The sequence below is a fragment of the Neolamprologus multifasciatus genome, chromosome 12 (genome assembly GCF_963576455.1).
Source record: "Neolamprologus multifasciatus chromosome 12, fNeoMul1.2, whole genome shotgun sequence".
Lineage (NCBI taxonomy): Eukaryota > Metazoa > Chordata > Actinopteri > Cichliformes > Cichlidae > Neolamprologus > Neolamprologus multifasciatus.
The window spans coordinates 17,792,807-17,808,254 of record NC_140450.1 but is presented as its reverse complement, the minus strand read 5'-3'; the positions used below and the strand labels follow the sequence as shown (position 1 = coordinate 17,808,254).

At 40.9% G+C, this 15,448-nt stretch overlaps 1 protein-coding gene across 3 annotated transcripts in view; it reads right to left on the bottom strand.

Moving 5' to 3' along the window:
• Positions 1 to 15,369, bottom strand: part of mlxip (MLX interacting protein) — a 29,581-nt gene extending 14,212 nt beyond the window's left edge. For 2 of the 3 annotated variants that reach the window (XM_085179678.1, XM_085179680.1), the window contains exons 1-8: positions 14,813 to 15,369; positions 10,409 to 10,515; positions 7,556 to 7,638; positions 7,278 to 7,367; positions 7,111 to 7,152; positions 1,881 to 2,124; positions 1,681 to 1,770; positions 1,409 to 1,503 (exon numbers count right to left, since the gene is read on the bottom strand). In XM_085179678.1, coding sequence (XP_085035804.1) covers positions 1,409 to 1,503; positions 1,681 to 1,770; positions 1,881 to 2,124; positions 7,111 to 7,152; positions 7,278 to 7,367; positions 7,556 to 7,638; positions 10,409 to 10,515; positions 14,813 to 15,135 — 1,074 coding nt within the window. In that variant the 5' untranslated portion in view covers positions 15,136 to 15,369. The remainder of the gene's footprint in view (positions 1 to 1,408; positions 1,504 to 1,680; positions 1,771 to 1,880; positions 2,125 to 7,110; positions 7,153 to 7,277; positions 7,368 to 7,555; positions 7,639 to 10,408; positions 10,516 to 14,812) is intronic. The other variant, XM_085179679.1, reaches the window with a different exon arrangement.
• Positions 15,370 to 15,448: the final 79 nt, after the last annotated feature.

Below are 15,448 nucleotides of genomic sequence, written 5' to 3'. Positions count from 1 at the left end.
TTATTAAGATTTTTGATTTGCTTCATATTGAAGTTTATTTTTGAGCCACACTATTTTATTCATTTCATAGGTCATAGTGTTAACAGAATTATTAAGTGCTGTACCAAAGGATTATTTATGGAGTATTTAAAGTGTAGTACGTGTCCTGTCTTCAAATACTGGTTTTCTAAAGTCAATTACAGTGAAGTACAGTGACAGGACTATGATAGTGTGCATATATAATTGTCAAACAAGCTTCTTTCTGTTTTAAACAAGCTCACTGGACACTTTATTGGGTACAACTATTTCAGAATGAGGAAGAAAAGTGATTTAAGTAATTTTGAACGTGGCATCGATGTTGATTGCTCTGAGTTTTTTTAAAAACTGCTGACCTGCTTGGATTTTCCCACAAAAACATCTGTAGGGTTTACAGAGAATGATTAAAAAGGTAGAATATCCAGTTAGCAGGAGTTCCTCTGGGTGAAAATATCTTGATTGACGCCAGAGAAGAATGGCCAGATTGCTTTGAGCTGATAGAAAAGCAACAGTGACGCAAATACCCATTGGTGCAAACCAAGGTATGCAAAAGAGCATTTCTTAGAGCAGCTGGTCTGCAGCAGAAGACCATCATATAGACTCACCAATATGAGACAACAGAAAAAAACATGGAGAAATGTTGCCTAAGCTTTGATTTCTGCTGCAACATTCGAGGGGTTGGGTTCAGATTTGAGGTAAGTAACATATAAGCAATGATCTATTGTCTATCAGTGGTTCAGGCTGGTGGTGGTGGTGGTGTACACTTTGTACCGACTGAGCACTGTTTAAATATCACAGCCACCAGATCTCCATAGCACCTGTGGTTCAACAGGAGTTTCACATTATGGATGTGCAGCAACTCTGTGACACCTTCATGTCACTTTTGAAAGTGTCTGCTGGTTCAACCAGGTTCAGGTTTCACGAACGCTGCATATCTTTTTCATGGCTATAATGAGCCTTTGTACTGTCTGAGTTGCTAAAATTCATACAGGGACCCAGAAACAATTAACAGTGGACCCAAAAGATACACATTTTTTTCACTAAAGCCAAGTCATGGCTGATTAAAAAACTTATGAGAAACTTCAAGGAGGAAGGTATGAAAGAAAAGGCAAATATTCAGAGCTATTTAGAGTACACAATTTTATTGAAAATTTTATGAATTAAATGTTAATCAGTTTGAGCAAGTCATGTATGAAAGTGCTGTGTAAACAGTTTAGTAATATTATTATGTTACTTCATTGTTTTTGTCTAACTACAGTAAGGCAGAAAGTTGGTGGCAGACGTGGCAGAAATACAAAGAAATTTTAAATCTAAGAAAATAAAAAAACTCTCCTTGAACAGACTGTTTTCATGGTGGTGTGTGTTAGGGACTGAGCCTTGGATCTGTGTTTACCTGTGACTGAGAGCTGCTGCTGGGTAGAGGGGTGACAGATGATGCAGTGGGGGAAACAGAGGGGAAGGCGGGCTGACGGAGGCTGTGAAATAAGTCTGGAACAAGAGTCTCTATGTTAGCTAGAGGTTAGTAAAACCACACTACTTTTTGCGTTAGGCTAGGTCAACTGCTGTAGCAGAGTTACTAGAATATGTGTGCTTGATTTCTGTACAGTGTGCACTATTAGTCTGTGTCAAGTGCTAATGCAGCTGTGGGTGGTGCTTTACTGTTACCTTGCAGTGGATCAAATGAGTCCATGAAGTCCAAGTTAGGCTGTAACGGGATGAGTCCTGGTTGGATCATGTCAGCATTCCCTGCATGAGCTTTGGACAGGAGAGGCAGAGTTATGGGGAGTAAGGGCCACGGCATGGCTGTGTTTATGCAAATATAAGAGATCCAGTTCCACAAGCATATCTTTTCTTGATTTTCTTACCAATCTCCCTCGGATTAGGGAAGGGTATGGGCTGGTGTGAGGCTAGCGTAGAGAACAATGTGTCTGTAAACTCAGACATCAAAACGTCCATGTCGAAAAGGTTGTCCATCTCCATGGGGGCAGGTGCTTCATTAATCATACGACGAGTCACACGGCGTGCAGCGGCCTCTTCATCCTGATAAAAGGAGACACGGAGCATGTCTGGAGAGACTTCCCCAAACAGGGATAACTGCTCCTCCGGCCCCTTTGAGCATTCAAAATGCAGTAACCACACAAGTTAGCAACACACAAGCATGCAGCATCATGTAGTATTGTGAACTCCTCATTTACATGAACTGTGCAAAAGTTTGATGGGAAATTTCATTTTATGTATTTTAGATGTTTGGTTTTTTTGAATGATACAAGCTACAATTCAGTCTTTTAAACAAAGCCTAAAAGATTGACCTCAATCTACATTCAAGCAGGCTGCTAATTTATTTATTTATTGTTTACATTTACTTTTCCATGCTGCCAAACTCAAGACTGACATCATTACTCTAGTCCAATCATTTTCTTCTATGACCCAATCAGCTTGCTTCCTGCATGCTTCAGATGTTAGTGCTCTTCTGTCATTGTAATGTCAGACTCGCATTCATGCATTTCCACCTCCCCCCGGTGTCTCAGAGCCTCATCAAAGCTTCCATTTCCCTCTTCACCACCATCAGTGTCTAGATCCTAGAGGATCCAGTCCAAACTCCTGTCACTGCTGGGTCACTGCTCCGCTGTTCCACAGCCTAATCACTAAATAGCTTTTATTCAGATTCTGTATCTCAGTAAATCATTTGAACTTGTCTGAATGATCTCTCCATACTGAATTTTAAACTTTTTCAACACATAAAAAGCAGCTCAAAACATCCATCCGTCCATTTTCTTCTGCTTATCCGGGGCCAAGTCGCAGCGGCAGCAGCCCAAGCAGAGAAGCCCAGACCTCCCTCTCCCCACCCACCTCCTCCAGCTTGTCCGGGGGAAACACCAAGGCATTCCCAGGCCAGCCGAGAGATAATCTCTCAGGTGACCACAGGTGAGGGTAGGGACGTAGATTGACCGGAAAATTGAGAGCTTCGCTTTTACTCTCAGCTCACTCTTCACCACAACAGACCGTCTGTCGAGCTCTCGCTCCCTTCTCCTGTCACTCGTGAACAAGACCCTGAGGTACTTAAACTCCTCCACTTGGGGGAGGAACTCGTGCTCGACCCAGAGTGGGCACTCCACCCTTTTCCGGCTGAGTACCGTGGCCTCAGACTTGGAGGTGCTGATTCTCATTCCCACCACTTCACACTCTGCTGCGAACCATTCCAAGGAGAGCTGGAGGCCTTCACCCGAAGAAACCAACAGAATCACATCATCTGCAAAAAGCAGAGATGAGATCCTGAGACCACCCAAGTGAAAGTCTTTGGGCCACTTGGCTGCGCCTATAAATTCTGTCCATAAAAATTATGAATAGAATTGGTGACAAAAGGCAGCCCTGGCGGAGCCCATCACCCACCAGAAACGAGTCCGACTTATTGCCGGCTATGCGGACCAAGCTCTTGCAACAGTTGTATAAGGACTGAATGGCCTGTAGCAATGGGCCAGACACCCCATACTCCCGGAGCAACCCCCACAAGAATCCCCAAGGTACACGGTCGAATGCCTTCTCCAAGTCCACAAAACACATGTAGACTGGTTGGGCAAACTCCCATGCACCCACAAGTATCATTGAGAAGATAAAGAGCTGATCCAGTGTTCCTCCTGCATCCGAGGTTCGATTAACGGACGAACTCTCCTCTCCTCTCCAGCACCCTGACATAGACTTTCCAAGGGAGGCTGAGGAGTGTGATTCCCCTGTAGGTGGAACACACTCTCTGGTCCCCCTTCTTAAAGATTGGGACCACCGCCCTGGTTTGCCAGTCCAGGAATACTGTCCCTGATCTCCACGCAACATTGTAGAGGCGTGTCAACCAAGACAGTCCTACAACATCCAGAGCCTTCAGGAACTTGGGGCGGACCTCGTCCACCCCAGGGGCTCTGCCACCAAGGAGTTGTTTAACTGCCTCAGTGACCTCGCCCCCGGAAATTGGCGGGTCATCCCCTTCATCCCCAGACTCTGCTTCCACCACCACCGTATTCCTTCCACCGCCTGACAATTTTCTCAGTCAAAGTCAGCAGCAGTCCCCCCGCACTATACACAGTGCAGGTAGACCCCTCCTGAGTCGCCTGACAGTTTGCCAGAATCTCTTCTCAACAATCTCAGCTCAAATCAGTTGCAAATCATTAATCATATCTTCGGTTGTTCAACTATAATCAATTAAGTTCTGTTTAATAATAGCTGGTATAATTTGGGCGGGGTCTGTACTCTGTGAACATTGTTCCCCCGCTGATATAGCCTGCATTATTTTGGTTTCATCTTTGAAATGGAAAATACATTCCCATGCCATTCCTTCTTTCTTCAGCAACAGACATGCAATGGTCAGCCCCCAAAATAAGTCACCGCCTGGATGTAACTACGCAAAAAGCCAAGAGTCTTCCAATAATTGGATAATTACTGCAGTGATTACTATGTTTCAGTTTGCAACATGTCATTTGACTGTAATTGATGCAGCGATTAACTTCTCATTTCTTAAACAGCCACGTTAAAAAATCTATCCCATACTCATGGAAATTGTGTTACTCCATTTCAGTCAAATTATTGTCCTAGATGAAGCAAAGAAAAAAACTGAAAAGGGTAATACTGAGTTAAATACTGTCTTATATACTATTAAATCAAAAGAAATCCTGAACAATCATGCCTGGTGAAATTAAATCTTAAAAAAGTAAATAAACAAACAGTAGAAGTCATTGATTGATATGTTGATAACAGTAAAAGTAACAGCATTTCCACACATGATGAGAAGAGAACTAAAGGGACTGAAATTAAACAGCTGTGCAGCTTTGAGAAAACCACTAATCAGTGAGACTAACTGGGAAAAAAAGACTTCATTTCGCTATGGAGCACAAACATCGGACTCATACCAATAATAGGTGAAACAGGGTAAGAAGTGAAATGGCTGAAGTAATGAATCTATGATCCCTAGTGGAGGCGGTGTTGTGATCTGGGGTTGCTCCGGTTGTTCAGGCCTATTTAAGCAATGTTTTAGGTCAGCTGACTACCTGAATATACTGAAATGCCATGCTCACTGAACCAGAGAGTGATACGGCTGTAAGTCATACCACCTTTAAGCTCAGGGTAGTAAAGCTTATTGCTGTATGAATGTGTGTGTGAGTTGAGCACTCTGCGTCATTAGGAATGTGCTATACAAATACGAGTCCACTTACACATATGAGCAGACATTCACAGCACTATAAGCTGCCACTCGAATCGCATCAACACAAAACCTTTGTTGGTGAAAAATTCATGCAACTGTTGATGGAAATAAATGCCCTGAGATTATTTACTGAAAAGAGAAAACGTCTTATTAAAATGTCACCATGGCAAATGTGTGCCATCATTAAAGCTACAGGTAGTCAAATAAAATATCAGTTTGTATGACTTTTGACTGGACACTGTACGTCTTCACGGAGGAAGTACTGAGGACAGATGAGTGGGGTTTTATATCCATATTCACTCACATCAAAACAATGATTTTCAGCAACAAGAAAAACAAGTCCTGCATAAAATGTTTTAGGCTCCACAAAGAGCTCAAATTTTATCCTCATGAACTGCGTCTGGGATTGCATAAAGGAACAGAAGATGACATAAACCCCCAGAAAAACAGTTGCTGTTTTAAAGTGAATGATCACTAACACCAAATACAGATTTTATTTTGGGCTGAAGTTTGAGTAAAACTAATAAACAGGTTCATTTTCTTTAAAGCTCCGCTTTAAATTTAACACCTCAAACTTTTGCACAGTGCTGAATGGGTGAGGATACCACCATACCCGGCATGTTGGTCCTTTCGCATGCTGTCTGTAAAATCATCACACAACCACATCCATTTATATTCAGCATTACAGCACAGGTAGCTGCTCCAGTATTCTCCTGAACCATAGGTTTGACACTCACACCTCAACATCAGCGCTCATGTCTAAACTCCACAGTTTGTTAAAGTGCCCTGACACTGTTAAACAGTGGCTGGCGGGTGGATGGTTGACAGTTTTCTTCAGTTAAATTAAGACAAAACTAAAATAATTATCTTTGCACAAGAATAATGCATGTCTGGGATAAATGAGACACCTGGACCTCTTGGTTATTTGGCAAAATTCTCTGTTAGGAACCTTGGCATAACGTTTGATTCTGGTTTTACTCAGAATGTGAGTTTATGTGACCAGTTGTTTGTCTGCTTTGCTAATCCAGCCAGAGGTCCTGCTCTGCCTAAACAGTGGCTTTCCCACTGGATTATAGAAGCCATCTCACTGGTGTACAGCACCAAGAGTTTGCTTTGCCCCAGGGTGTGAGAGTTCATTCCACCATGGGAATGGAAACCTCATGGGCTCTTTTTAAAAGGGCCATGATATTTGTGCTGCAGCTAGTTGGGCATTACTTTTATTCAGTTCATTCAGTTTTATCATTTGGATGTCACAGCCCCTTTGGTGGCTCATGATGTCCTTTCTGCTGGGTCTACCACACGCTAAAGTGCTGGCGGTCTGATTCTAGTTTGGTGGCTGCTCTGTGGGGCGTGTATAAATGTTCCATACGTGTGTGCTGTACCGAGTGAATCAACTGAATCGAATGAAAGGGAATGAACGGTTATATCTATAACTTCTGTTCCCCGAAAGGAGAGGAACAAGGTACCGCCACGCAGCTTGGCTCGTTGAAGAGCGGATATCAAACTGAGGGATGGCTGTGATGACTGGGGGTATGTGTGCAGGTGTCGCGCCACAGCGACACACATCGAGAAGTGCACGAGAAGTGCACGAGAAGTGCTTCTCCCATCCTGGAAATGATGGGAGAAGTGACAATATTCCACATGCCGGGTATAATGGGGCCCTGAATGAGTGAGTGGGTGAGTGAGTGAGTACATAGTTTTACAAGCTAAATTAGATGCACACAATCAAAAGTGCCTTGTATGCATAGTCACAGATGATCTTCTAAGTACAAATAATTTCAAGTTGACTGGGTTAGTGTGGTTTCATTTCATCAGTATCAATATCTGGCTGAACAGATGTTGACACTAATGATTATGTTAATATTAACGTCTTGTTAGTGACCTAAGCATGTTGCAATGCTGCATACCTTAAGTAAGCTCGAGAGGTCGTCATCCTTGTGTTTCTGTAGCTATAAAAGAGTTCACAAGTTCAACATTAAATAAATATTTATGCTTTATGGCCAAACAACATGTCTACTAAAATTTCTCAGCATCTTTGTAACAGAAACAATGTTTCAGTAAAACTATACTGCACCCTTTTCTTAAAGTATGTTCTCCATTTGTGGTATTCTCTTATGACAATTTCAATTCTTCTTTTCCAGCATTTCCCCTCTGCAGCAATGGCCTGGAAAAGAGAAGGCAAGAGATAGGAACTAAAATGAAGCCTATGGTACAAAGAAAGGAAGCAGGAAAGGAAAACAAACGTCAATTTCAAGAAAGTGGTTTAAGTGTCTGGACAACTGGATGATTTCAGTGAAAAGAAAAATCAAGTCTCTGTGCATCTCACAATGATCACCACTTCTTCATCTTTACCTCAGGACGATGGACGTCCAGGTCCATACTTCCATCAAGTGGTGTCACAAAGTGACAAACAGGATTCGATCTTTTCTCCACATCTGGGGTTTGAAAAATAACTCAAGTTTAAAATAGAGAGTTGGATTTTTCCATCTTAGAAAAAGATATTTGCAGAATATGAAAAAAACAAGCAACATAACAGGTATGTACAGTTAAGGTTTCCATACATTCATCATGCATACGAATGTCAAGGTTATTTTGGTCCCCTAATGACTTCTTCAAACTGCTATTTTTCCAGGGTGGAATGATTGTACTGCATACATCTCTGGTGATTTAAAAATCAAAAAACAAAACAAACTAGAATACGCTCGTTTCTAAATGACTGCGTCTATATATTTACCCTTTTCTTTTTCCACCGTAGAAAAAGAAGAGTTCAACAAATTGACCAAAGGCCCAAAATTGCTACAACATTTATACCCACGATGAGTGGATGTAACGTTTTGACTACAACTGAAAATTAAAGCTTCATTGTTAAAATAAATAGCTCTATTTGTTTAGTTATAACTCACCCAACTCAGAAAACACTTGACCCAGATTTAGTTTACTTAGTGATGCAAATGAAAGTTACTATTAGTCACTTCCACAAATCAGGTGTCACCTGTGGTGACCTTGGATTCTCATCAAAGTGTATTTAAGACATGCAGCTTTCCGTTTTAAGTCATCTATCGTCAGGCTGGTATAACTTTGAAATATATTAGCCAAAACATAGTGGCTCAGCTTGCAAAACATGGATTATAAGTGTTGTCCGTGTGCTTCTTTGTTTACTTTTCTTTTTTTTTCTAGAATTAGGTTTACTGCATGTCTGGAAAAGTGACTAAGCCTCTGCTGTAGTAACGACTTCCAAGAAACATGTTCACATCCGATAAAGTATTATATCAGAAGGACCACAAGTAGCTATCTATAAACACAAATAGAAGCTTGAACTATAATTTCAGTGACAAAAGCATGCTGACATGTCCTAACCATGATACTAATAGTCCATTCCAACAAAGCGTTTTTAAGAGCAGTATTCAGGTCAGTACATGTCCCACAAAATGTGTAAAAGATTTCAACAGTGATAATAAGAGAGCTTGATTACAGGTTTCTCCAAACCCCTTCACTCTGCTCTCACACTGCTGGATCAAGCCTGTGTATGAAAGGATACTGGAGACAGAAGATCAGAAACTGTCTCTAAGATCTATTATGGTGGAAGTAAGACCGGCATGACATCCTCTCCATTCCCTTTAGTATCATTATTAAGTGCATATCTCATCCTATCCTGTATTTCTTTGTTGTTTGTGAAATGGCTTCTAATTTATCTGGTATAGCAAGAGATTTTTATGAAGCCCATCAAACACTTATACTGCGGATTCCACACTTCCTGTGCTCTGACCTGATTTCCCCCCAGGATCTAAAGTCACATGAAAAACAAAGTTTTCACAGGCTCTATGCAGTCCTGTGAATAACTATACCCTTACTGTTTAGATAGCTTTAAGAAAGGAAGGCACTGGAAATCAAATGCACTTGATTAATTAACTGATCATCCGCAAAGCTCACCTGGAGCATTCAGGTGTATATTAACATAATCCAAAGGGGAGATGTCCCAGAAAAAAGTCAAACAATAAAAAGAAAAAAATAAAAATATATATTTTTTAAAACACACAAAAAAACCCTCAAGCCTACATCTCAGACTCTTCAGGCTTCAGTTAGCATGTTAAATGTTACATTTAGATCACTTCAAAAACACTGAACAAGCACAGCTTGTTTGGAACAGTTGCCAGGAGAACTCCTCTGCTCTCTAAAGGAACATGTCAGCACAGCTTGCAAAGTTTGCAAAATAAACCAAACACAGACACACAGACACTAACTGTCAGAGTGCATTCTTGATACAAATGTGAAGCCATCTGTTCAATAGCTAAAGCTCGGCTCAAACTTGGAATTGAGGTTTTCCAATGGCCCAGTCAAATTCCAGACATCAACCTGACTGAAATGATGTGCCAGGACCTTAAGAGAACTGTGCATAAATGAACGCCTGCAAAACTGACCTGAAACAACGTTGTAAAAAAAAAAAAAAAGAAAGAAAGAGCGGGCCAAATTTCTTCACAATAATGTGAGAGATAGATAAAGTCACATGTAAAACCTGACAGAAAAAAATAAGTTGATAAGTTCAGTGTTATGAGTAGACACAACACTGCTTAATCCCTGGAGTTATATGCCTTTTATATGCTTTAGTGTCATATATAGCAGCATTAAGTCGCTTAATAAAATTATCTCTTTGAAAAGGGTGAGGTAGAATTAACGGACTGAAAAAAAGCAGCTGCTGTCCACAGAAAAACTTTGAAAGGCTTAAGCCTGGAGAACTACTGCTCAAGACCACTTTAAAAAAAATTACACAAAGGTCCGGAAGCAAAACTTAAAGAAATGAGGAGTGCCTCGAGACTTCCACAGTACTGTATTAGGCTTCTTAGTAGAATATAGGGCTGATAAATTATAACAAAAACCTTAAACATAGTCAATCATTTTGTGTTGAATTCTTTTTCTTTTAAACATACATTTATTTCCACTTTAATTAGCTGAAAACCAATTAAATAGGAATGAAACTAAACATACCTGGTGCAAAATACATTTGGGAAGAAAAGAGCTATGCAGATAGAGAAACCAAGAGCAGCACATCAAAAGAAACCACAAAACATTAATCACTTCTAAAAATAACTGGATTCTATGATTGATTCAAATTGTGTTACACTGAAGGCAATGTTTAATTAAATATTAACCAAAAACAGTCACTTTCACATTTTGTGTATGAAATGAAAAGCACGGTGGAACTCTTACATTGGATGTACCAGGCTCGCCATATGGCGTTGTTCAGGCGAATCTTGTCTCTCCAAAGCAGTTTTAGCCCTTTGAAGTTCTTCCACTTTGGAGACACCAACTTACCACTGAAAAGGAAAGAAAAACATCAGTGAAATAACTAAGACCAAACCAAAACCTTTAAGATACTGTAAGAATAACCTGCATTAGCAAATCACAAACAGTTTTTTTCTTTGATTAATTGATCATGCACACGTTAATCACGTATCAATTAAAAATGTATCTTTTTCAGGTGAAATGATCACAGGTTTTTTTAAAGCCTAATAGTGATACTTAGCGGCTATACTGATCCAACACCCATCAATTAGTAAAAAAGTAAGGGAGCACCATCCTCTGACAGGAGTTATGTGTCTGTCGAAAGAGTTTCACCAACTGCGCGGCCTAAATTTGGCTAATTATATTTGAACAGAGGTGGGCCGCAGGACAAAATGTAAATAAATAAAAATGTATAATCACATTAAAAAAAGGTGTGAAAATAAACCACATGTGCTGTTCGCCTGCTCAACCCGTGACTTATGTCTAACCACAAGAGCGGGAAAGCAAAGGCAGACAAGAAAAAGGAACCCTGTTTAAAGTCATGCTTGAGTTACAAGTTATACAACAAGATGATGGCGGCTGCTCCTGCTGCTTACGCAAACAGTAACATCACTAATACACAGACACACACGTCGGTAATGTTGAGACAAGTGAGCACTGGAGGAACTCATCTGTATGTGCAGGTATGTGTACAGCATGTGCGCTTAATGATTACATCACAGTAACAGTTCTGTCTGTTCAGTGTCAGATAACAACAAGATGGGAGAGTCAAACAATCAATGATAAAAATCACTGACGCTTTGTGGACTTCAGGGATGCAGGTGTACCGTTCTGATATCTGAGTGCAGAATTGTAAAAAGACTGACCATTAAATTAAAAAACAACAACAAAAAAAATTCCAAAGCACCTTAACAGGGAAATGTTTACTACGATCCAAAGGGGTTTGCTCACAGTTTCCCGTCTTTCGATTCTTCCTGTCAAATTTTACAGCCTGTCTCTCTTGACCAATTCTTTTCCTTTGCATCATTTGTGTGTTTATTTACTGTACTGAGTATTATTTACTGTACTGCACACTGTGTGAGTCTTTTGGAGCATAAACAACCGTTTCAATGGTAAATGCCCTTTTGCTCAAATAAACCCTCATCACTAACAACAAAAACAACAAAACAGTAACTGTCTCTTTAAATAATCAGGACAAAGGAAATCCTCTGAGCAACTGGCACCTCAAACATAGCTGTAAACAGAAAACTATGAGTACGGCCACTATTACTATAATGTACCATTATAGGGACCATCTTTAAACCTTCTACTTTAAATCTGCACAAAAGCACTGCTTTTATGCAAACATACAATCAATAATCGTATTTATTAACTGCCCAAGTTTGCAAATTCTACCTATTCAGAATAACAAGGTACTTTATTTATCTGATTTAAGTATTGTATGGAGGCATCATCTTGTGATAAGAGCTGCATGGAACAATTGGCAATTGAGTTATAGTGATTGTCAATTAATTTTATAAATCCCTGCTCAGGCATAACTGCTCAACATTGTCTGGATCTGTAATTGAACTGGAAACTTGAGATGCACAGTTTAAACTAATAATTGACATATTTTCGGCTTTAAAATGAATCAACTATTGATGAGAAATAAATATTTTTAATTCTGAAGCACTTATGTGCTACACATATGATGATGCCACAGAAACCAGATTTTAAACCAAGGCAAATTGTGATGTACAGGCCTGAGCCAGGGTCATGGTGGGGGTGTCCTGTTCTTTTAATCTGATATGTCACCAAGTCATAAAAACTCATTTTATAAAACCACCAGTCTGCTGGCTATGAAGGAGAATCCTAGTTTTAAGAGCCTTCTGCACGGACTTCATACCAAGTAGAAATGTCTTTAAAACACAGTCCATACCTCTACTACAACCACAGAAGCGTGTGCAGCTTTGTTTACAGTTCAACTCAGAGTGCTGACATGATCAGTATGTTTGATTCATCCCACTAGCGCACAAGAAAAATTGCCATGCTAACTTCATGTCTAATCAGCCAAGAAACAATAACAAGTACAGTCATGTGAAAAGGAACGCTTTTACAGGACTCTGCCCACAGACTAATTACGCCCTATGATTCAACGGCTTGTAGATCAACCTTTTGCAGCATTAACTCCAAGTAATTGTTTGCTGTAGGACTTTATCAGTCACTCATACCATTGTGGAGAAGTTTTCACCCACTTTTCATTACAATGTTGTTTCAGTTATATGAACTTTGCAGGTATTTGTTTATGCACAAGTTTTTTCTAAGTCCTGCCACAGCATTTTAATCGGGTTGAGGTCTGAACATTGACTGGGCCATTTGCAAAACCTTGATCCTTTCCTTTTTCAGACATTCTGTTGTTGATTTGCTGCTTTGTTTTCCCATCCTGTTATCAATGAGAGAAGAGACTTCTTCCAAACGGGCCGTCCAAACAAGCTAAACTTGTTCAGTCTTTTTCTATTTCTGTCATTAACTTTAACATTTGACATTTCAACCGAGACCTTTAGAGTCTGAGACATAGCTCTTTGGGGTTTTTGCTGGTTTTACGAGCACTGGTTAATCTGAGATGAATTTTCTGAGATGTCTATACCAGCAAACTGGCAAAACTTCTGCTTTCATAAAGGTGCTCACATTTACTGATGATCTATAAAACCTGGCTGCTACTTTCCTTCATTGTGGCAGCAGTAAGGGTGTTTTTAGGTTTTAACAGGATTGCACAGAGTCCTGTGAAAACTTCCTCTTTCACATGACTGTAGATAAGCCTGTCACAAAACAAATTAAACTTTTATAAACCTCCACTGTGCACAAGGGTCAGCATAACAACATATCTAGTTGATTCATGCATCCAGATTTTTTGGTTCTAGGGTTCCTGGATGGGAAAACTGCAAGACTCAGTGGGGTTAGTAAGAAGGGATGAGGTACAACTTAATTTAAGTAGGAACAATTTAATTACCAGAGTCCTGAAATATTCTCTAACGACTATAATGCTAAGCATTAATGTGTGGTCACACAGATAGGACAATGTGGCTTGACTCAACAATGGTCAATATGGCCATTTCTCTCTCACGCACGCACGCACGCACACACACACACACACACACACCACAGTAACGGTTCTGTCTGTTCAGTGTCAGATAACAACAAGATGGGAGAGTCAAACAATCAATGATAAAAATCACTGAGCTTTGTGGACTTAAGGCAGGGGTCTTGAACTCCAGGCCTCGAGGGCCGGTATCCTGTAGGTTTTAGATGTGTCCTTGATCCAACACAGCTGATTTAAATGGCTAAATTACCTCCTCAACATGTCTTGAAGTTCTCCAGAGGCCTGGTAATGAACTAATCCTTTGAATCAGGTGTGTTGACCCAGGGTGAGATCTAAAATCTGCAGGACACCGGCCCTCGAGGCCTGGAGTTCGAGACCCCTGACTTCAGGGATGCAGGTGTACCATTCTGATATCTGAGTGCTGAATTGTAAAAAGACTGACCATTAAATTAAAAAACAACAAAAAAAAATTCCAAAGTGCCTTAACAGGAACATGTTTATTACGATCCAAAGGGGTTGGCTCACAGTTTCCCGTCTTTCCATTCTTCCTGTCAAATTTTACAGCCTGTCCCTCTTGTCCAATTCTTTTCCGTTGCATCATTTTTGCATGTATTTACTGTACTGAGTATCATTTACTGTACTGCACACTGTGTGAGTCTTTTGGACAATGTGGCTTGGCCATTTTCACACACACGCGCACACACACACACACACACACACAGAGTAGAACAGAGTAGAACTGTCTCAGGAAAGTCACTGTATGTGTGTGTGGTTGAGTGAATGCGAGTTGTAGTAGTTAGTGCTAACTAACTTTTTTAAAGAAGCACCCAATCAAAAGAAAGCAGTCTTACTGGAAAGGTGGCCAACATTTCTACAAAATAAAAAAATACTGCAAATTCACAACCTGATGATGTTGTTGTGATATGAGTTACAGTGGATATTTTTAGCAGGTAATTTACACAATTCAACCTAAATCCCTACATAATTTAAAGCATGACTTTAAACAGTCTTTTCTCTGTGTCTAGTTCCTTGATCTAAGTAAGGCTTCTACATCCTGGATCTCCAGGACCACACTCCCTACAAAATCATGATCATTGAGCAGGAAGTTAAAGGAAGACTCGTGACCGCATGCAGTCGCCCCATGCCTGACTCTGCACATAGAGGAAAGCTCAGCGTGGAGGAGTGGGTGAGGAGGAGCTAAAGTGAAAATGAATATTCCCCATGTGTTTACATAGTTCGCCATAACTTACCTATACGCCAGAGTCATGCACTCAAAGAGCTTCGTCAGTGAGGCGTCTATGGAGAAGTGCGACGAGCTTGCTTTTCCAAAATGATAGGTCTGACACGTTTGTTTGTTGACAGTGTCGAAGTCGTAGCCTTTCTTCGGCGGATGCTCGGTGTGGGGCGAGGACACCATGAAGTGTCCGCTATGGATGATCTGAGACTCCAGTCCTTCTGCCTTCCTCAGCCCTAGGTGAGTCTCCTCCGTGTCCGAGTCGTCATCCTGCTCCTGCTTTATGCTCGCGGAAGGGCAACGGTATTTGTGCCGCAGGGACACTTCGCTCATAGCCATGTCGATAACTCACCAGACAAATGGCTAAAGTTAGCCAGCAAGCTAGAACAATAAAACTCTCCCTTTCATGAGTCTCTCCGGAGAACACGCCGACCGTTAAACTTCACCAGCTTCACGCCGCGGAGTCGAGGCCCTCGGTTCACTCATCGCTAAGCTCGCTGTCGGTCATTAAACTCCCAACTTAACTTGTTGTCTTGAGTTGACGTAGCTACGAGTCTCAACGACCAGCTGACGAGAAGCTGCTCACTGAACCCTTTGCCCAGAGCAGGAAGTTCCTGTCGAAACGCGCCTCTGATTGGGCCGCCTCAGAGCC